Source organism: Melanerpes formicivorus, unplaced genomic scaffold (assembly GCF_026170545.1).
Source record: "Melanerpes formicivorus ecotype bairdi unplaced genomic scaffold, bMelFor1.0.p_v2 SCAF_8, whole genome shotgun sequence".
NCBI lineage: Eukaryota > Metazoa > Chordata > Aves > Piciformes > Picidae > Melanerpes > Melanerpes formicivorus.
The window spans coordinates 21,664,219-21,685,520 of NW_027142360.1; the positions used below are offsets into that span (position 1 = coordinate 21,664,219).

Below are 21,302 nucleotides of genomic sequence, written 5' to 3' on the forward strand. Positions count from 1 at the left end.
ATTGGTTGCAGACGGTGCCTCCTTTGGGGGGGGGGACGCTGCTGGTAGGGTGCCCTGGGGAGGCTGGAAGGGGGCTGAGGCTGCCGGGAAAGCGATGGGGGAAGCCCCCAGGAGCCCCGGTGGGAAATGAGGCCACGCTGCCGGCTGCGTGTCATCATCCCCGCACAGTCCCGCCAGCCGTCCCTCCCACCCCGTGCCTGTCGCCTCTCATTGTCACCCTGTTCTCCCAGAGCAGGGTCTCTTCTCCTCGACACTGCCTGGCTTGGAAAGGAGTCTGACTCATCCCGGCTGGGCCCCGGCAGATGCCGGAGGGAACAGAACAGCCTCATCCCGGTGCCCTGTGCCTGTGGAAGGAGGTAGGTGACAGGTAGTGGGTGCTTGTCAGGGTTGTAATGCACGGGAGCAGGGGCATGTCCAGATCCCCAGCCATCGGCAGCTCCTTGCCCCAAACTGCAAACTGTCCTGGGGTGCCCAGTCTCTGGGGGAGATCTTCTGTGGCTGGGGTGAGCCCACGGCTGGTAACACAGCAATCTGGTTTGTGCTCCTGACCACGGACGTGGGAAGGTTCACCCCCAAAGTCACCTGTGTCCTGGCACTCTCATGGTTACCACTTCTGCCTCCTCACCCCTGCCTGTCCCTGTCCCCTGCAAACCCCCTTTCTGTGTGCAGTTTCTGCCCTGTCACTTGCAGCATGCCCACACTGGGTGCCCATAAGTGTACCCATGGCTTCTTGGGGAGCAGTGGGAGGCGTCACTGGAGATCCGGAGGTGACATTGAGGGAGGGCAGCTGGAGTGACGTGTGTAGAATGGGTTTAAAAGGGGCCAGCTGGCTTACCTCTAGGAGATGCTGTCTCAGCTGAAAGACCAAGGACTCCTTTGTGTCTTTGTGGAGACACAGATGTCCCATTGCAAGATAAGGTGCTGAGATTAGCTGGCCCAGCAAGGGTTAAGGCACGTTTAATATCTGCAGAGCTGCTCCAGAAAGCTGACATCTTTGAATGAAACTCCCTCTTCTCATCATTTGCAGCTAAAATCTGCTCACCCACCTGAAGACCCACTGCGAGCCTGGCCCTGCAGAGGCTTGGCAGGGGGCTCTGATCCCCCTCTCCCAGTCTTTGGCTTGGTTGTGGCAGGGACCCTTTGTTGGGGGGCAGGAAAGGGTGAGCAGTGGGGGGGTGCAGCCTGAGGTGAGGGCTGCATAGCAAATAGACTGAAGAATAGGTTGCTGGCAAGGAGCTGGGGAATGCTGGCTCTGCTGGTCACTGAGAAAGGATAAATGGCCAAGTCTGCAGGGCTGCTTTTTGTTGTGCTGCCTTCTGGATGGCAGCTTCACTCCCAGGTTTGGAAAGCAGATGATCAAGGAAAGAAATGAGATTGATAGTTTTGCTCCTGTCACCCCAGGGAGTCCAAGCCAGTGTCACCTTCCCAGGCTCCCTAACCATTCCCTTTGCTGTCACCAGCTGGGGACAGGTACTAGCTGCTGGTGCACCTCTGGAGAAAGGGTCTGCAGTAGCCTTGGCCTCACAGCCAGGCTGTGGCAGCATCTGGGGCATGCAGGGAGTGCATAGGAGATACTTTTGCAGAGGATGTAGAAAAGATGTGCTGTGGGACCTCTGATTAAACCTGAATCTCAGAATCAGTTTCCATCAGGGAGGGGAATTTGTGCCTAACTCCCTCCATGGTCCCCCAGGAGGAGTTGAGCAAGGGAAAACCCACAGTGGGATCCCTGTTCCCCATAACATGTCTATGACATTATTGTGGGCTGAGGCAGGAGGGTTCATGCCATGAAGAGGCAGAAGCAGCACTCAGACTGCCCCATAGCTCATGGCCAAATGGTGGCTGCCCTGGGGAACACAAAGCAAAGTGCTGCACAAAACAAAGTCCTGTTGCTCTTGATCAGCTGGAGCTCAGGAAAAGGGAGGTTTGAATCACTGAGGAGACAGAAAGAGACCTACAGGACTTAGCAATGGTAGGGGCATCACCATGGGTAGCAAAAACAAGGACTGCTGAAAGCCAAAGAGTATGGTAGATGGAGGCAAAATCCACTGAGTGTTCTCCAATACCAACATCCATGCCAGTAGCTGGGAGCAGATCAGGTGTTCTGTCCCATGCCTGCTAGTTTTTGGTTATGTCACAGGTAATTGCAGCTGATTTCAGATCTAACCCTGTGACAAAGAAAAAGTGTTATTCAGAGGGTAGAGATGCTGCTGGTTTCAGGTGGAGCAGACCAAGATGGGCTCTCCTGCTGCAATAGGTATCCAGCAGATAAATGCTGCTGGGCACATTGGAATCAAACCTCCTGCAGTGTGGGAAAGGGCAACAGCTTTATGGAGCAGGAGCAGGGAACAGGCTGGAGATGATCAGAGTCCTCCCCAGCCTCCCTGTTCCACACAACAGAGGAGGTGACCTGGGGGACAGTTGCGGGTGGCAGCTTTCAGGGGTCTGGAAAAACAGGAGCTCAGCACAGGCACAGCTCTGCCCTAACTCCATTCCTGCTGAAGTCAAGGGGCACTTCATCACCCCCACAGAGGGGCAAAGAATTCGGAAAGCCTCCTTTCAGGACTGCTTTTTGTTCCTGAGACCAACACCATTGTGCTTTCCCAAGTCTGAGGGTGCCCACTTTAATCCCCCAAAGCCTGTGGCAGTGAGCACGCTCTCTGTGCAAAACCCAGCAGCCCTGGGAGAGGCCATGGCTGTGGATTGGTTTGGGGGTTTTGGGGGGAATGCTTCTCAATCTCTTTTTCTGCCCCTGCATGACCCACACCCTCGTGGATGATTCGTGAGACTGGGCAGCTGGGAGTCACAAGACACAAACTGGACACTGCTGTGGGTTGCAATGTGGGTTGCTCCTTCCCTCCCAAAGGATGAGGATAAGGGATAAGCACAAACATGGCACCACTGCAGCTTTTAAATGGCCCCAAGTCAAGAGTGTATGCCCTAAGCACAGCATCTGCAGGGCCAGGATGCCAGCAGGTTGTAGGTCTGGAACTCCATCTGTCCATCCCTTTGGAAATATTCATCCCTGATGGCTAGGCAGGGATGTGGCCACTCCCTCCTGCTTACTCGACCCAGCACTCAAGCTGGGTTGACAGCAATTGTGCAGCGCTTTGCTTTGTGCTCCCCAGGGCAGTGCTGCTCCGGACTCAGCACTCCACGCTCGGGTAGCAAAGGGCTTCTGGCAAGGCAGATCAGCTGCTCCTGGAAAGTCGTTCTGAACCAAGGACCACAAGGTCCCTGAGCTCTGGCAAAGCAGGATGCTAAATAGGGGTGCAGCAAGTGAGGGCTCAGCCCTGAGCTAGACCAGCTCAGACTGGGAGTTCAAGGGGGTTGTGGAGTGTCAGGGAAAGGGACAGCAGATTTCCCCCCAAGCAGAAGATGAGCAGCAGCTGTTACTTACCTGCTGCCTACCTTTAATTGCTGGCAGTGGGTCTGGAGGTGCAGGCTCATCTCCCTCTGTGGGGAGGGAGTGGGACTGCCATGCAGTGAGGGGGGTCCCAGCGATGAGCCAAAGGGATTGCTCTCTCTGCAAGGCTGAGGTGCTTTGCTGTGCAACCCAGCACAACCCAGGGTGCAGCAGAGCTGGCAGGTGTCTCATGATGAACCTCTGTTGAGGTGACTTTTGGTGTCCCCACTGCACAAGCTTTCTTCTCTTTTCTCTGGCAGCCATGCCCCACTTCTTGGATTGGTTTGTGCCAGTGTATCTGATGATCTCCATTCTCATCCTGGTGGGCTTTGGAGCTTGCATTTACTACTTTGAGCCAGGGCTCCAGGAAGCCCACAAGTGGCGAACGCAGAGACCGATCATGGAACGAGACCTTCGGAAGACACTGATGATTCGGGACAACTTGGCCTTCGGGGTGCCCGAGGTGTGACACGCTGCCCACCAAGTCCAGAAGAGCCTCTTCTGGGTGGGCAGAACTCCACAGGCCTTGGCTGGGACAACAGCCCTGCCCTGCATAAGCAGGACTGATCATCACTTCGCTTTTTTGCTGATCTTGCTGCCCTTTTGCTTCTTGGGGCTTCCCTTGTGTTCACAGCCCTTCACCCAGCCAAGGAGCTCTATTTCTCCTCATGGCCAAGACTGATGAATCACTTAAATGAAAGGTCCCTTGTTAATGAGGGACTTGAGCTTGAGCTGCCTGGCACCTTGACAGGGCCTTCATCAGGAAAGGTCTCTACAGTGTTAGCAGGCTTGCAAAGGGATACAGAGCCTTTTATTCCCATTCATTCAATTAAATCTAACCCAGATTGTTTAAGTCCAGAGGGTATTTTGGGGCAAATAAATTGCATTTCAACCCAGATCATTACTGCAGCTGAGCTCTTCACAGCACCCACCCTTGGTGCTGGGATGGTAGCCTTGCTGAAGCTCTGTGCACAGGGGCCAAGGGCTCACCAAGCCCCCCGGGACTGAATGCCTTTACCCCTGTTGAAGGCTCACTGCTTCTCTGTGTCTGTTTGGGAGATGGAGAACATCCATTCCAGATGTACCACATGCTAATTAAAGATCTTTACTAAAGAGGTTTGTCCAAGTCCTGTGTCAAGCTGGGAATATTTTGCAGCTCTCCATGAAGGGGTGCTGCTAGACTTATCACATAAGCCTCTCCTGATCTGCCTGACCTTCTGCTCCTCTGTTGCAGAGTGAGATGGCATAGTCTGGGAGGTAGCTTGCAATTGTTCAGTCCCCTGCACTGAAGGCCCTGTGGATGATATGGATGGGCTCTTCCTTAACTGTTGTGCCTCCATGTGCTGTCCTGCCTGTTTTCACTCTGCTCTGCTCACAACTCGCCGCAGAAAGAAGACTACAAACAGGTCAGGGCTGAACTAGAGAGAAACTAGTTACTCATTTCCTCTGGCTTATGCTTCGTGCTGTTTAGTCCTGATGCAATCAGTATTAAGCCAGGTATTTTCCATGGGTATGAAGGACTTTATTGCCAACAGTGTCAAAGTCCTTCCCAGTGGAATAAAAATGTGTGACAAAATGTGTGGCTCATGCTTTATTTTCCTGTTGTTCCTTCTGGAAGCTGCATACCTCCAACTCTAGGCAGGCAGAAAGGACCTGTGGGACCTTTGAAACAGGATAGGTCTTCACCTGCCTGGTTTCTGTGCTGGCTACACTACAGTGCTATCTGGGAATAATTATGCAAAAGGCAAAATGCTGCCTGAAATCTGAGATTCTTTCTCCTCTGTGGGACCTGTGCAGCCAGATAGACCTCAGGGAGAAGAGAAATAGTCACAGATACTGAATTAAACCATGTAAGGCATCAGAGAAGATACAGTGATAGAAATACTGCACAGCCTCACATCGGTCTTTTCCACCTCCTGTCTTTTTGCCTTCAAAGCAGCAGAGAAGTTACATCACCCTCAGCTCTACCTTCTCCCAGTACTCCCCATGGCTCACTGTGGGTCACAGTGGTTCAGTGTGGGGTGGTTCTCCCCTCCACCCCTCAGCCCTGGCCACCCAAAGCAGGCAAAGATCCCCCCTGCTATGCTGCAGGTGCTGAGTGCCCAGCTCTCCTCTTTGCTCTCATTTTTCCAGCATACCACAGGTACTCTCATCCCACCCCACTCAAACGTATTTCTCCTTTCCTCCTTGGTTAGTATGTTGCACTTTGGAGTCTCTTTTATAGCTAGGAAGGTGTAGGGCGGCAAGCTGGCTCCCTGTAATGGATGTCCTCCTGACCCTGAAAATGCCTCAAAGCTGGCAAAGTGAAGAAACAATCAAATTAACAAAGAAGTAAAAGGAAAGCAGAATAAAGGAAGAAAGCATTAACCTGGTCAAGCACTCAACAAGCAAACCCTGAACTTACTCAGTGGGGCATAAATTGTTGAACTGGAATTTGTCATTTGAAGCAGAAAATAAATAACTAAATAAAAGAAGAAGAGAGGAAGAGAAAACATTTTAAAAGTCAGAGATTTTAATGTGTTTGGGTTTTGTATTGCACACATTTTCCTCAGGAGCAGAGGGCACAGACCTGACCTGGTGGGTCTGTTCTCCACCCCTTCCACCTCCTGCCATGAGAGAAGGGCAGGGGGCTGCAGCGTGGGGCTGCCCTTGGCATGAGGCTGCCCACGGGGTGGGGCTGCCGGTGCAGAGGCCAGGAAGGCACTGGGGCATGGGGCAGGAGGAGCAGCCATGGCGCCAAGCGTGGGAGCATGCTGGGCAAGCCACAAGCGCCCCATTGTCCCGGGCAGTGGTGGGTTGGCTGGCCCGGCAGGGCTGCTGGCGGGGGCTCGGGCCCCTGGACAACAGCGGCTGCGGGGAGTGCCGCACCCCGGGACGCTCCGGTCCCGGCAGTGGGAAAGGGCTGGGCCGCTGTGGCCTGGCCCAGCATCACCTGGCCCAGCATCACCTGGTCCAGCATCACCTGGCCCAGCACCACCTGGCCCAGCACCACCTGGCCAAGCACCACCTGGCCCCTGCCCTCGCACCGCTGCCGCCAGCCTGCTGCCCCCCGCCATGGAGGAGGACGTCCCCGCTCACCGCAGCCGCCTGCCAGTCCCAGGTGGTCCCACCAGCCCCAGCCGCATCCCGGGACCCCCGCCGCGCCGGGACAGCCTCCTCGGAGCCCCCTCCACCCCCACGAAGCGGAGCTGCCTCTCGGTCACCCTGCGCCGAGGCTGTGGGGGTCCCCCATGGGAGCGGCTGCGGAGCCCGGCCGTTGTCACCCCCGTGCCCCCTCGCCCCCGGCCTCTGACGACTGAGGGACCCCAGCGATGTGGCGGCCCTGGCGGGGCTGAGGCTGCCCTGGCAGTGAGGATGGGAGTGCCCAGCTCCCCACCACACTCCGGTGGGTCTCTGCTGCGGGGATGAGATGGGGTGGGCGCGGGGGAGGACGCATCAAGGAATCTCTTGATGGTGCCGTGGGGCTTGGCATGGGACAGGGCCCTTTGGTAGCAGCGGTATGACATGGGAGAGGGTGAGGGCTTTCTTCCTTGGGAGCGATTTCCCCTTTGCCCACACCAGGGGTGTGCGTGGGCAAAGACATGTGGGAGGTGAGCCTGTGGGAGGTGAGCCTGTGCGGAGAGTGCCTGGTACAGCGTCTCAGGAGATACTGCAGGTGCTGGGGTGCCTGTTTGTCTGTCTGTCAGGAGACAGGCAGACTGTTGACCACTCAGCCTAGCTTGGATAACTACCAACAGTGATTTCTTAACTGCCCCATAACCCACAGAAGGTGCTGTTCCCTTTTCCCCTGGATGCTGCATAAAGAGGTGCCCAAACCCCTTGCCCAATCTGCCAGATGTCTCACAGCCCAGCACCCACCAAAGGGGCTCCTGTGTGGTGGAGGGACACTTGGGGACACCCCTGAAAGGAAAGACCCATCATCCACTGAGCAGAGGCTCAGAGCAGTCCCAGGATGGCATGGTGGGGGCTTGGTACCTGGTGGGGCCAGGGCTTGCAAATGTAGTGGAAAACACAGAGGAAGGAAAGTGCATGCCCCCTCCAAAGGTGTCAGCAGCTAGGGGCATCTGCACAGCTCTCCAGGTGTGGGCACACCCACCAGAGGCAGGCACACAGGCCTGCCAGGAGCACGCAGGGATGTGACATCCATACCCCAGCATGGCCCCTGGGTGGCAGCCCCCTCCCTGCTGACCACACGTGTGCACATGCACACGCATGTACATGCACATGCATGCACACATGTGTGCACACACATGCAGACACACATGCACACAGCTGAACACACCTGTGCACACACACCCTGTACACACACATGCACACACATATGCACATACACACCCATTTACACACGCATGCACACACACACAAACACACCTGTGCACACACCCCCCATGCACACCCATGTGCACACCCACCTGTGCACACACACATGCATGCACACACGTGTGCACACACACAAAGAGGGGACAGCGCTGCTCTGTTGCTGCACCGCAGGCTGGCAGCCAGGAATCGTGGTGCCAGAGGAGAAAAGGTTTCTCACGCCTCCACAAGTGGAGCTGAAGGGCAAATTGCTTTTGACAAGCCAAAATGTTCTGAATTTCCTCCCTCCAGGAAAGCAGCAGGAGGCCTTGCAGTCCCCCCCAGCCCCATAAATATCTAGGGGGAAAGAGCACACTTCCTCAGCTCTGCTGGGGTGAGGCTGTGAGGGGTTAAATATCCTTCTCCCTAAACAAGCAGAGGTGCTGGAAATGATGGGGAATTGGGAGGGAAAGGGCCAAGAAAGACCCGTGTGGGTGTGCAAGAGGGGGCCCTCCGGGACAAGGGGGGCTCACTGGCAGCGACCTCTTCATCCCCACGGCCGTGGCTCCCCAGGCAAGGGGATTGGCAGGGGCCTGCGATGGAGCCGGGGGAGGGTGCGGGGGGAGATTTTGCAGCGATGTTTAATATTCAGGTCACATGACAATGGCAGAAGGAGCAGCACCAGCATCCCCGCTCCACTGAAATAGCCTCTGGAGAAGGAGGGGAAGGAGACAAGGGGGAGAAGAGGACACAGGGAAGAAAGAGAGAGGTAAAAGAGGAGCCTCCTAGCCTATTGTGCCGCCCCCAGCATCAGGCTAGAAAAGTGGGGGGAGACCCACCCCCTTGGGAGAGGATTCGGAGACAAAGGAAGCTTCATGTTCAAAGGTAGGAGGATGCTCGGGGCTTGGCAGGGCTGGGCGATGCCGGACGGATGCTGCTGGGGATTTGTGCAGGCACCTTATGCCGTGGCCCCACGCTGCTCAGCTCTGGCCCTGGAGCTGGCTTTGTCTTTCCTCTTTCTCGGTGTTAGCAGTCTGCCATGAAGGAGGACAAGCAGGGGTGGTTGCGGTGCTGATGGGGAGTAGCTGGCGCCAGGGGCTGCTCTGAAAGAAAGAGATAATCCCAGCTGGTCCAGGGCTGGGGAAAGCCCACAAGCTGCTCAGAGACTGGCTTGTCCCTTGCCAGTGACAGGCAGTTGCTGCGGGGGAAGCAGGGATGTCCTGTGCCGCTCCCTGGGCATCTGTGCAGGAGCCGGCAGGCAGAGCAGGGAGGACAGGCATGGGTGTCCTGCTCCAGGGGTGCTCAGCATCCTTTTGCCTTGTGATACAGCTGGTGTGTGGGTTAGGGGCTGCATGGGCCAGGAGAGGCACCAAGGGTACATCAGAGGCTGAGGAGAGCATGTAGCCCTGCAGTGGCTGGACAGAGGATGTGTCCAGCCCATTCACCTCCAGCTCCTGCATCTCCACAGAGACTTCTGCACATGCTGCCCTAGATTTCGCTGCAGCCTCGGCAGAGCCAGGCTTCTGCCCAAGCCCTCTGCAGAGCACTGAGGGGAAGGAAGGTTTCTGCTGAGAAGCCCGAGGCAGCCCAGAAGGCTGGAATGAGTTTTCCTGCCTCACTCGAAATGCCTGGTGATTCTCAGGCCAGGCAAAAAGATCTGGTAAGAGTAAGGGCTCTGGTCTGCACCCTGAGGTCAGGTGGTGCATCTGGCACTGTTTGGCCTTTGACTCAGACACCTGAGAGGGGTGGCCTGGAGTCATCACATAAGCTGAGGGGGAAAAGGGATTTTTCCACTGGAGAGATACTCAATTCAGCAGCTCTGCAGATCTGAAGCATGAGCAAATCCCAATGCCTCTGGGAGGCTGTGCTACTGAAGCAGCTGCTTGATTTCCTTCCTAAGGATCTGACTCCATTGGTGGAGGGCCCACTCTTGCCAGCTACTTTCGCACTGGGGTGAGATATCTCTGTGGGCCACAGGTCTCACCTGCCTCCAGCCAGAGCAGGACAGCCTTGTGGCACACAGGAGGAGAGCCACAGCAAGGCTGTCCATGTTTTATGCGGGGGTTAAATAGCTTCTCCTTGCTGGAAGCTGGGTTGTGGTGAGTGACTGCAGCCCTCCCTCTTGCTACTCAGACAAAGGACGGGAAGCAGGGGGGAGGGGATGTGGCTGTATCTGGGTTATCGGGACAGAGGAGATGTTAGTCCCTACTACCTGAACCCTTAAAGACCTGCAGGGCCACCTCTGTCCCCAGCTGGTTGCTGTGAATGTCAGAGTCAGGCAGACGTGAAGGTCGTGCTGCAGTAGTGGTGTCTGCTGCTGGCCACGTATTACAGCCTTCCAGCGAGAGGTTTTGGGGTGGATCAGTGGGTGTCACAAGCAAGAGCTAGATGAAACCACTGGCACCACTGCTTTTCTTTTCTGGCCCTAAGTGCCAGATGCTGCTCCTCTCCCTGCTCTGGAGCTGAGTTTAGCATCTTCTGGGGCCAGTCTGGGGCCCCTCCCACAGGGAACCAGGCACCAGCAATCTCCCTCTCAAATGAGTTTCACTTAGCACTGAGAACAAAGCAGCAGGGGAAAGGGTGGCAATGCAAAGAACGGATGTAAGTGGTTAACCTTGGCTAACCCTCTGTTCATTATCAGCTGTCTTGGCCATAGTGTCCTGTCATGTATTCATTACAGGGGACAGCTGGAGGGGCTATGGGATGTGCCTAGTATGCATAATGCCACCCCTTGACCAGAGGGCTAATCAGGCTTGCTAGCAGCATTAGCAGTACTGCATGTAAAACAGAGCCATTCCTCAGAGACAGGGTAGACACATTTCATGTCCTAGCTCTGGCCCTGGTTTTGCAGCCAGGTCCTTGGGTTTCTATTTTGGAGTCAAGAGATGGAAAATCATGTGCAAAAAGCTGAACCCTTGGGTACATTGCAAAATGGAACCTCCCTTCCTGAGGCTGTATAGGATGATCAGAGGGCTGGAGCACCTCCCCACCTCCCCTGTAGGGACAGGCTGTGAGAATTGGGGCTGTTCAACCTGGAGAAGAGAAGGCTCCAAGCAGACCTTATAGTGGCCTTGCTGTACCTGAAGGGAGCCCACAAGAAAGCTGGGGGAGGGACTTTTTACAAGGGCTTGTAGTGATAGGATGAGAGGGAATGGATTGAAGCTTGAGGAGGGTAGATTTAGACTGGAGGAAATTCTTTACAGTGAGGGTGATGAGGCACTGGAACAGGCTGCCCAGGGAGGTTGTGGATGTCACCTCCCTGGAGGTGTTCAAGGCCAGGTTGGATGAAGCCTTGAGCAACTTGGTCTAATGGAAGGTGTCCCTACACATGGTGGGGGGATTTGAACTAGATGATCTTTAAGGTCCCTTCCAACCCAAACCATTCTATGATTCTATGAATCTTTAAAGCACTCCACACAGGAAGAAAGAGAGGCTCTCTACCCTGAGACCTTGAATGTCCAAAATCAAAATGCCCAGGGTGATACAAAATCACCCATGCCCATCACTGATACAAAGTCCAGGAAATTTAAGGAGACTTCTGGAGTTCTTATCTCCTGGTCTCAGGGCTTTTTATAGGCTCCTAGGAACCTGACTGAAGTATCTGCTCCAACCACTGCAAGCTCCTGGCTCCAGCAGTGAAGTCTGCAAAGGGATGGCCATGGATCGTAAAATCCACAGCAGAGTTGTCAACATCTGCTGGCTCTGGGCAAAGTGTCCCTTGGTAAGACAGGGATGAGTTATGAACCTCACTGGGAGCCTTCAGGTTAGCTGACAGCAGCTGCCCTCCTTCCTCCTCCTTGTGTAAGAACAAGCTGTTGAAGGAATAAAAAAAGAGGTCAACAGACACTCTGAGGACAAGCTACTGGGTGGGCAGCAAAGGAGTTGCAAGCCACATGGCCCAGGTCCTGCACCCATCCTATGCAGCTGCTCAGCTGGGCTTTCTTCCCACCTTGACCTGTGCTCTGTCCACCTGTGGGAAGGTGGAGGATGATGCAGCAGGATGAGGGGCATGGCACAGACATGCAGCTATGTTACAGGCAGTGTAGGGCAGCCCAGGAGAGGATGAGAAAAGGGTGCAGGAGAGCTGGCTGGCTTGGTTCTGCATGCTGTGCCAGAGAGATGGGCTTTCTTGGCTGGCAGCAGCTTTGAGAAAGGTGGAAGAAGAGAACAGGAGCCCCAGGGGATGCTTTGTCAGTAGGAAAGGCACAGAGGAGCTGTGACAGGTGTAAGAGTGCATTGCAGCTGAGACGTGCTCAGCTCGGCAGGCTGCCTCCTCCAGCAGCTGCCCGGCAGCATGAGGTGCTCTGGATTGCCAGCATGGCTCAGGCCAACAGTCTGTCTTGTGCTCTGATCCCCACAGGGTGCTGCTCAGTGCTTCAGGAGAGGATGATGATAGCTCAGAGTGCCCTTGCTCAGTGGGGAAGAGCCATCCTCTGGCAGACTACTCCTCTGTGGGCAAGGTGGAATGGAGGTGGTAGGAGAACCTCCAGATGTTACCCACAGAGCTGTGTGTGGGTGGCTGTGTTACCATCCTGTCACATGGAAGGAAGATCCCTTCTCCCAGTTTAACATAAAAGACTTCCCAAGGCTTGTAAAATGAGTGGGTGGAGGCACTCTTCTCCCTGCCAAGGGTGGCTCTTCCACAATGTCTGCCCTCAGCACACCATAGCTGTATAGAGCAGCCCGTGTGCCTGCTTTGATGTGGGAATTACAGACAGGATCACCAGCCAGCCACACAGCCTGTTGCAGCTGAACTCTGTCCTTGAACAATCTCTCTCTGACCTCTCCCCAGCCCTGGTCTCTCCCTAGCCTGTCTGAGCTGTCATGAAGACTCTTGACTGGAGCTGTCAGTGACTCCAGTTTGGTGACCTCTGAGTTGCCTTCCTCTCCATGAGTCACCTACCAAACAGCAATTGCCTGCCTGGCTGCTCACATCCTCCTCTGCAGCCAGTGGGTTCTGCTGAGAGGAGCAAAAGAACCTTGCCAAAATAATGGAAAGGGATAATTTAGTGTGAGATACTCGAACTGAAGTGGCATCCAAAACAAGAGGAGTGCTCACCAAGCAAATATAGATTCTGTCCCTGTCCTGGAAAAATAACCATCTAATGAGACAAAGCATGAGGGCATCAATTAATTAGAGTGGGAGAGGCTGTAGTTTGCAGCTGTCTAGTAGATGAAAGCTATTTGATTCCCATCCCCTTCATCTTCCTTGCTAGATTCATCCCTCACGTCTGCCTTCCCCACCAATTACAGCTTTTGTTCTGTGCCTCGTTCTCTCCCAACCTCCAGCTTCCTCCCAGCAGGTAGGAGCTGCTCACTAATGAGACAAGAGATGGGGATAAATGGATGAGGCCCCCTCTCAAGCAGAGTGTGCCATCACCCAAAGAGTCAGGGAGGCTGGAAAGCCTGCAGGGCCTTTCTTTGTGCCTGTTTTACATGAAGCATTGAGGGGGAGGAGAGGGGGGAAAGGGGCAGATGATTAGTTTATTGATCATGATGATTAGTTTCTTGAGCATGACAAAAATCATTGATCTATGGGTGGGAGGCAAATGCAGAGCTTGTGGCCATGTTTTGCACTTCCACCACTGCCTTCCTGTGAGGAGCTCAGCCTGCACAGTATGCCCAGTAACAAAACCACCCCCAGCAAGGGCCAGGCTTCCAAGTCCTCTTCATAAATCCCAGACTCTGTTTCAATGCCAGAACTTGCCACATGATAATTTTCAGGAGTCTGTTTCATTGTAAATTCCATGCTAAACTTGGAGGGTTCCAACACCAGAGATCCTGGTGAGAACTGGGAGGTAAAACCAGGGAGACACACCCAGAGCTTTGGGCACACGGTTAGGAGCCCAGCCAGCTCCACTGGGCCTGCTCCTGCTGTTTGGCGTTGGCCATCTGTTGCATTCTCAACCAACTTCACTTCTACACCTCCTCATCTGGAGTGATGCATAGAAAAGTGTGCTGGCAACTCAAGTAGATGTTCTTCCACAAAGAGCCTGTGGTGGGTTGAAATTACCCCCCAGAATAAAATTGCCAGACTAGCTCAGATGGAAACAAATGAAGCTATATTTGCAAGCAAAACCAGAGCCTAGGAATGTGGAATGCAATGAATAGGTACAAAGTATGCAACATTTACAATTGATGAGCAACACAACCCTCCCCTTGCACAAAACCAGGGGGTTACCTACAGTTTCCTCTTTCCCCACCCTACACAAGGTAAAAGAGTGAGAAGAGCAGGGAGTAGGCTGTTAGTACTTAGCCACAACAAGAATGCAGCCAAGATCAGCAACAGCTAAGCCAAAGCACCAGCTAGCATCCACCAGAGTGAAGAAACTGACAAGGGCAAGAAGCAGTTTACACAACTAACTTTATGTTAGTAATCAGACCAAGGGGATTATTTGTACCTCTTCCTTTTTACATCCAGGGGTAATTTATTTCCACTCTACCGCTTCCCTACTCAAGATTTGTAGCCTAAAACTACCACAGAGCCTTGCTGCTAAAACCTTGCCCTTCAGTCATCCTCAGCAGCCCTTGAACTGGATGCCCAAAGTTGCCCTCAGCCCCTCTGCCAGGTCAGAAGGGAGGTCCTTGTTACACCTCACTGATGATTTTGTGTAATCTTTCTCCCTGTGCAGGGCCAGTGGAGAGCAAAACCGAAGCAGCCATGTCTGAGCTGGTGCCAGAGTCACGACAAAAACCAGTTGTGCCAATGAAACCCATGGGCATCAATGCCAACCTGCTGGGCTACATCGGCATCGACACCATCATCGAGCAGATGCGCAAGAAAACCATGAAGACAGGTTTTGACTTCAACATCATGGTTGTAGGTAGGCAGGGACCCTCTGAGGTACTGGGAACCATGGCCAGGGACTGTCCTGTGAGGCTGGATGGGAAAGTCCTGCAGGGAGGGCGGAAAGAAACAGACAGTGTTTGCTCTGGGGGAAAGGAGAGCTTGTGCAGGACAAGAAGACAGCTACAGCCCCTTTTCTTGTCAGCCTAGCTCCATCCCCTGGGACTGCTGATGTTGCTGGGCTGTGGCAGCATTCACAAGCACTCACAGGTGGTTGGAGCACCATCCCTGGAGGTGTTTAAGACCAGGCTGGATGAGGCTCTGGCCAGCCTGGTCTAGTGTGGGGTGTCCCTGCCCATGGCAGGGGGGTTGGAACTAGATGATCCTTGTGGTCCCTTCCAACCCTGACTGATACTACTATGATACTATGGCAGGGGGGTTTGAACTGGATGATCCTTGTGGTCCCTTCCAACCCTGACTGATACTATGATACTAAGCTTCCTCTTTGTAATTCCCAGGTCAGAGTGGGCTGGGAAAGTCGACGTTGGTGAACACCCTCTTCAAATCCCAGGTGAGCCGCAAATCTTCAGGCTGGAACCGGGAGGAGAAGATCCCCAAGACAGTGGAGATCAAAGCCATTGGACATGGTAAGAGGCAGGCTGCTGGGGAGGAGGCAATACTGGTGCTTCAGCACAGTCTTGCAGAAGACCCCAGTGGTCTATGCAAGCAGTTCTTTGGGTTTAGGCACCCTTTCTCCATGGGAAGCTAGGTTGGACTCGATGATCTCAAAGGTCTCTTCCAACCTGGTCTGGTCTATTCCATTCCATTCCGTTCCGTTCCATTCCATTCCATTCCATTCCATTCTAAAGGCCAAGTGCCAGTTTTAGATGGCCTCTGATCCAGACAAAGCTTTTTCTTGAACAGCAATGCTACTGATGCCACAGCCAAAAGTGAGGGGGTGGCAAAGAAGTTATAGGTACTTCTTCTGCCAAGGCATTTGTCCACAGGTATGGATTAAGCCTTGCTGTAAGCCATTTCCACCTGCAGGTGCTTAATAGCCTATACAAACTGCATTGGTGGATCCCACCCTAAGCCTGGTAAGAGCACATTGCCTCGTGCCAATGCATCAGCAGAGTTTCTGCAGTGGTGTGGAATAATGAACATTATCTCGGATTCAGGATGATGTGTTGGAGGGAAGGACAAAGCTGTGTAGGGTAGGCAGTACCCTTGGGCCACAGGCTCAACACAAATCCATTTTTCCTGTGGCAGAGTGGCTTTGGTGCAAACCTTTACCAAAATTTGGAGTCAGAAATGCCAGAGGGGTACAACTGTTGAAGCATGACCTGGCATGGCCTTGTCAGTCTTACTGGGCAGGGATGACAGCAGAGTCTTCCTGTTCCCTTGTGGGACACAGAGCCATGTTTCCTGACAGAGCAGGTCCCTGGGGAGCTGTATGATTCTTTGTCATTTCCTTCCCAGTCATTGAAGAAGGTGGTGTCAAAATGAAGCTGACAGTGATTGACACACCAGGGTTTGGGGACCAGATCAACAATGAGAACTGGTGAGTTTTACATGGTCAAGGCCTCGTGTCCCAGAAAGGGCTGGAGTTAAAATGGTGTAGGAGTTAAAATGGTGTAGGAGTGACTCACCTGCTTGGCCTGGACCTTAGTCTGGGATCCTGTTGCACTCAGGGGGCTGCTGATAGGGATTTGAGATTGTGAACACCATGGGTCTGTGCATTCTGGGGGGTTTGCACACATTAAATGGTGAGTGCCTCTTTCTGTGCCCAGTTACAGAAACTCTTAAACACCCCTGCTGACAGTGAGATGCCTCTGGAGGGTATTTTTTATGCCTGAGCCTGCTTTGCTGCCGTCAGAGCTGGGAACGCTGTAGGCAGGAACATGAGGGGATTTGTACCTGCCTATTCATTTCTCTCTCCCACTTTCACAGCTGGGAGCCTATTGAGAAATACATCAATGAGCAATATGAAAAATTTTTGAAAGAGGAGGTGAACATTGCAAGGAAGAAACGGATTCCAGACACACGAGTGCACTGCTGCCTCTACTTCATCTCCCCCACGGGCCACTCGTACGTACACATCCCTCATCCTTCCTCAAGCCCTTGATGCCTCTGTGACAGTTATAAGCCCTCTACTGCCCCACCTCAGCCACAGACCATGGGGTCCTGCCTGCAGGCTGACCACTGTTGAGCTTAACTTTAGGTGCTGTGGGGCACGAATGGGTCTAGGATAACAAAGGCAGGAGAAACACCACTGGGATTTGGGAGAGGGCAGGATGGATAGGAAGAAGGAGGTCAGAGCATGGTGGCAGCAATTGGGGTACATACAAAGGAGGTTGCATTGATGCTCTGCTCCTGAGAGAGTCACTGGCATGAAAGGCCAGGTGGGTAAATCGACCCCTTCCATGATGTTCCCTCTTGGGATGCAGCCTGCGACCCTTGGACCTGGAGTTCATGAAACATCTCAGCAAGGTAGTCAACATCATCCCAGTGATTGCCAAGGCTGACACCATGACCTTGGAGGAGAAGACCGAATTCAAACAAAGAGTGAGTATCTCCTCTTCTATGTGGGATCCTTCCCTGCCCCAGCTTGGAGGTGGGAGAAACAAGCAGTGTCCTTCTTCCTGGGATTGCAGCACAGTCCCCAGGGCATGCAGGGCACAGTGGTGGGGTGCTGGACAAGCCCTGTAGATGCAGCTGTTTATGGCTCTGAGGGCATGTGTTAGAGGGGGGAGAAATGTGTGCATCCCTCTGACATCTCTGTCAGGGGAACTGCAGAGCCAGGCAGTAACCAGGCTTGGAGAAGAAAGACTCAGCATTGCTGTTGTGTTTCCTGGCTTCACTGCACACTTCCCTGGGGATAATACCTCCAGCCTCTTCCCACTGGAAAGACATCCCAGATGTGTTTGCCCTGCCATCCTGCCTACCTTTCCTTTAGGTCTGTATTGCTTTGCACTCCAAAATGTCTCTCTGCCCAGGTGCGCAAAGAGCTTGAAGTAAATGGGATCGAGTTTTACCCCCAGAAAGAATTTGATGAGGACTTGGAGGATAAAACAGAGAACGACAAAATCAGGGTAGGAAACATTTTATTGTGGGTGGGGAAGTGGGGATGAGGGCTGGTCTTATTTAACAGAGGTCAACTCCAAGGTTTTGAGTGTGTCATGGTCTCTGAATGAAAGATACAGTGATGAAAGGGATGGTCCTTTCCCCTTCTCAGCTTCATTTGTCCCTGTTGTTACTACAGGGTGTTATGAAGGCTGGGTGAGGAAGCACTGTATTTCACCTCCTCGTGCTGAGTGCTGTTTGGCCACCACTAAGGACCAAAGGGGCCTGGGGTGTGGCTGATCATAGAATCATAGCATGGTAGGGTTTGAAAGAGACCTCTGGAGATCATCTAGTCCAACCCCCCTGTTAACGCAGGTCCACCTAGATCAGGTTGCACAGGAACACATCCAGCCAGGTTTTGAAAGTTTCCAGAGAAGGAGACTCCACAACCTCCCTGGCAGCCTGTTCTGGGCTCTGTTGCCCTCAAAGCAAAGAAGTTTCTGCTTAAGTTCAAGTGAAACCTCCTGTGTTCTAGTTTGTACCCATTGCCCCTTGCCCTGTCACTGGGTACTAGTGAAAAGAGCTCAGCCCCATGACCTCCACCCTTTATAGCTATTTACATGCATTTGTAAGATGCTCATTATGGATAGCAGGGTCTCCCTGTGCTTAGAGGTATTTTGGGTCCCCAGTAGCCTCACCTGCTGTCCCATTCCCCAGGAAAGCTGTAATCTTACCCCATTTCTGGCCTTTCTCTATACAATCACTTCAGCCATTAAACTTGTTGCATGTTCATGTGTCTTTTGGGGGCAGCTTATTTAAAACCATCTTCTACTGGTGAAGAACTACAAATCTGGTGAGCAATACTCACCACAAACTATCCATATGAGAAGCCTTGGGCTGACAGACCCTTTCCTGGTTATGCCAAGGTACTTGTATGGTCATCCTCCTCCTCAGAAATGCTGGAATTTGGTGCAGAAAAGCTCTGCCTCAAACTTCAGAGCCCTTAGCATGGCTGCAAGCTACTCATTAAGCCTAGGGGGTGAAAGGACACCTGTAAAACATGAACTAAAAATGCAAGGGATAGCACTAATGGGTAAAGAGGTCAGCCAGTGAAGTGTTGCTGTGGAGAATCTTTTCCCTTGGAGAAGGCCTTGTGTTTGATGAGCTGAAGGGAGGAAAGGTGGATGCGGAGCAGTGCTGGTGCTGCTCTCTGGAATGGGTTCAATAGGTCTCTCCACACGTCTCTCCCCAGCAGGAAAGCATGCCCTTCGCTGTAGTGGGCAGTGACAAGGAGTACCAAGTGAATGGCAAAAGAGTCCTGGGCAGGAAAACACCTTGGGGAATCATTGAAGGTAAAAATCCCCCTTCCTTCTGGAAGCTGAAAGTATCTCTGCAGGCCCCAGTAACAGACAAGGGTCTGGATAACATCTCCCATGGCTGCCTTTTGCAATCAGCTTTTTGAAAGCAAGCAGGAGGAGAATTCATAAATAGTTCTGCTGGGAGGAAACTGCCATGGTCAATGCAGTACCATCTTGACCAGCTGGCAGAAGCTGGAGCCACTCTGAACACCATGGTGTATGAAGCTTTGCTCCTGGTGTTGCCTTTGTTTCCAAAAGAAAATTGATGTGACTCAGGACCTCTCAGTGCCTGAGAGTGTGCCATTCAGACAACTGCCTGTCCCTCCTGAAGTGTGCAGGCTCTGCCCACCTGGAACCTGCCCCATGGCAGTGACCTTCCCCTGCTCTGTAGCAGCAAAGGGGTTCCTGGGAAAAACCAAATGTAACAATCACTTGCTTTCTTTGCAGTGGAAAACCTCACTCACTGTGAATTTGCCCTGCTTCGAGATTTTGTCATCAGGTAAGGCCACGTCCATGCACCAGTTTGCTCCTGAAGAGCAGGGAGTCTTTGTGAGACCCTCTTAGAGTGAAATAGCCCCTATGGAAAGGAGGATGGGGTACATTCCAAGCAGTGAAAGCTTACATGGGATAAAGTGAGGTAAGAAGTACCCTGCTAGAGTACTAAAGTGCTTTAGTGCCTCTCTTATGACCTCTGTGTCAGGTAGGTGTTGGTTTTCATGCATGAGCTGGACACCAGGAGAAAAGCAGGGTACTACCACCCTCTTTATATCCTATTATGGATATTAGGTGGCAACAACTTCTGTTTGTTGCTGCCAACAGGTCTGGTCTGGAGCAGTTGTTGGTAACCAGTGATAGCTGTATCCTAGACCATGTTTCCCACCAGGTTGAGAAATGTGCTAGAACATAGGACCTGGAAGTGAAAAACACCTCCCTGTTTCATTCAGCATTCATTGTCCTGTATTATTTCTCCTCTGTTTCATGAAGTTGTCTTGCCATAAGGGATATCTGCCCCAAAGTCTGATCCAGGGTCAGCTCTGCTCCACATAAATACAATAAAGTTTTAAAACAACATAAAAAAATAAGAAAATAAGGGAAACACTTCAAAGGCAGAACCTTGTGGTGCAATCCACCTGTAGGTATGATGGTTCTGAGACTCTTGGACAGGCACTATGCTTTGACATCCACCTACTGCCCTCTTTTTGTTCTGGGATACCTTCTGCAGCAGGTGCTCTCCTAAAGTCTCCCAGTAAAAACATCCTAACCCAGTGACCATCACAGAGCACACAGCAATCCAAGCCCACAGGCTTTCTGTGGAGGTTAGGGGCAATGCTCTCAGCAGTGTGCTGCAGGTTATGGTCTGCAGCTGGATCTGATACACCCTCCTGGTGCTTCCTTGTCTCACCACCACTTCAGGTGAGATTAAGCCCATGACACACCAGGATGGTCAGTAGCTGTCCCAGTGGCACAGGTATGAGAGGGACAGGACAGACAGGGATGCAAGCCCACATCCTGTGTCCTGCCTATGGACACTTGAATGCTGGTGCTCCAGCTTTCAGTTGTATATGGTGGCACCCATGCAGAAAGAGGGGAATGCTTGTTAGCCAGACTGACTGAAGGGATCATCCATTTGTCTCAGGGAATAAAGCATCAGAAGATCAATACTGGCTGCACAGGTATTAGTTATTGTATCCCCCTCCCAAACAGACCTTCGCTTTGCTCCCTGCAGGACCCACCTTCAGGACCTAAAAGAAGTGACTCACAACATCCACTATGAGACCTACAGGGCCAAGAGGCTGAATGACAACGGAGGGCTGCCCCCCATGGCTGTCGAGACAGAGGAAAACCACGAAAGTAACCTGTGAATGAGCCCTCCCCTGCTGCCACCCAGTGTCTTCTGGACACCACAGCCTACCCCTGCTACCCCTGACTCTACCACGGACCTGTCTCTGAAGCACGTGGTGCATCCTCTGCGTGAGTGAGAGGATGAGAGCATGAGTGTGTGAGTGTGTATGTGTGAGCCTGCCTGTGTGCCAGAGAGGGACCAGAGGTGTCTCCCCTGTCCTTCCCGGAGTGCCCTCATTCCTGGTTTGTTTTTTGCACAGCGGACTGTCCGTCACCTTCCTTTCTCTGTGTCCCAGCTGTGTGTCCTGCCTGGGGGAAGTAGGGACTGGGGGGAGGGTTTTCTGGGGGCAGGAGGGCTTTGGAGGTGGAAAGTATGGGGCATACTATGGTGCTGGTTTTATCACTTGGAGACATGGCAAGGAGAGACTCCAGGAGAGATGGTGGAGTCAGTGCATGCCGTGTCTTCAAGTGATGGCAGCAGATTTCTCTTGGGTACTTGGTGGGTGGGAAGGCAGCTGGCTGGTCTAAGGACATGGTGGCCCAGCATTTTATT

At 52.9% G+C, this 21,302-nt stretch overlaps 3 protein-coding genes across 4 annotated transcripts; all 3 read left to right on the forward strand.

Annotated features, from left to right (window-relative positions):
* The first annotated feature begins 273 nt into the window (after positions 1-273).
* Positions 274-5,880, forward strand: SMIM45 (small integral membrane protein 45). The gene is made up of 2 exons (XM_068141708.1): positions 274-356; positions 3,664-5,880. Exon 2 carries the CDS (start codon positions 3,666-3,668, stop codon positions 3,870-3,872), a length of 207 nt encoding a protein of 68 aa, XP_067997809.1. The 5' UTR covers positions 274-356; positions 3,664-3,665; the 3' UTR covers positions 3,873-5,880.
* A 253-nt stretch (positions 5,881-6,133) lies between these two features.
* Positions 6,134-6,811, forward strand: LOC137442778 (basic proline-rich protein-like). Its single transcript, XM_068141752.1, has one exon. It carries the CDS (start codon positions 6,134-6,136, stop codon positions 6,809-6,811), a length of 678 nt encoding a protein of 225 aa, XP_067997853.1.
* A 1,553-nt stretch (positions 6,812-8,364) lies between these two features.
* SEPTIN3 (septin 3) lies at positions 8,365-21,058 on the forward strand. 2 transcript variants are annotated; one of them, XM_068142580.1, is made up of 10 exons: positions 8,365-8,584; positions 14,332-14,523; positions 15,005-15,133; positions 15,966-16,047; positions 16,437-16,574; positions 16,934-17,051; positions 17,483-17,578; positions 18,802-18,901; positions 19,355-19,406; positions 20,634-21,058. In XM_068142580.1, the coding sequence occupies exons 1-10, from the start codon at positions 8,575-8,577 to the stop codon at positions 20,767-20,769; spliced, it is 1,053 nt and encodes a 350-aa protein (XP_067998681.1). In that variant the 5' UTR covers positions 8,365-8,574; the 3' UTR covers positions 20,770-21,058. The 2 variants fall into 2 exon arrangements, with proteins under 2 accessions (XP_067998681.1, XP_067998682.1); XM_068142581.1 differs by having other exon boundaries at positions 18,805-18,901.
* The last annotated feature ends 244 nt before the right edge of the window (positions 21,059-21,302 follow it).

Bases quoted from the DNA above. Each gene is read 5' to 3' on its own strand.
- SMIM45 (XM_068141708.1), top strand. From the start codon at position 3,666: ATGCCCCACTTCTTGGATTGGTTTGTGCCAGTGTATCTGATGATCTCC.
- LOC137442778 (XM_068141752.1), top strand. From the start codon at position 6,134: ATGGCGCCAAGCGTGGGAGCATGCTGGGCAAGCCACAAGCGCCCCATT.
- SEPTIN3 (XM_068142580.1), top strand. The intron at 17,052-17,482 runs GTGAGTATCTCC...CTCTCTGCCCAG, and splicing joins AGACCGAATTCAAACAAAGA to GTGCGCAAAGAGCTTGAAGT. The intron at 19,407-20,633 runs GTAAGGCCACGT...TGCTCCCTGCAG, and splicing joins CTTCGAGATTTTGTCATCAG to GACCCACCTTCAGGACCTAA.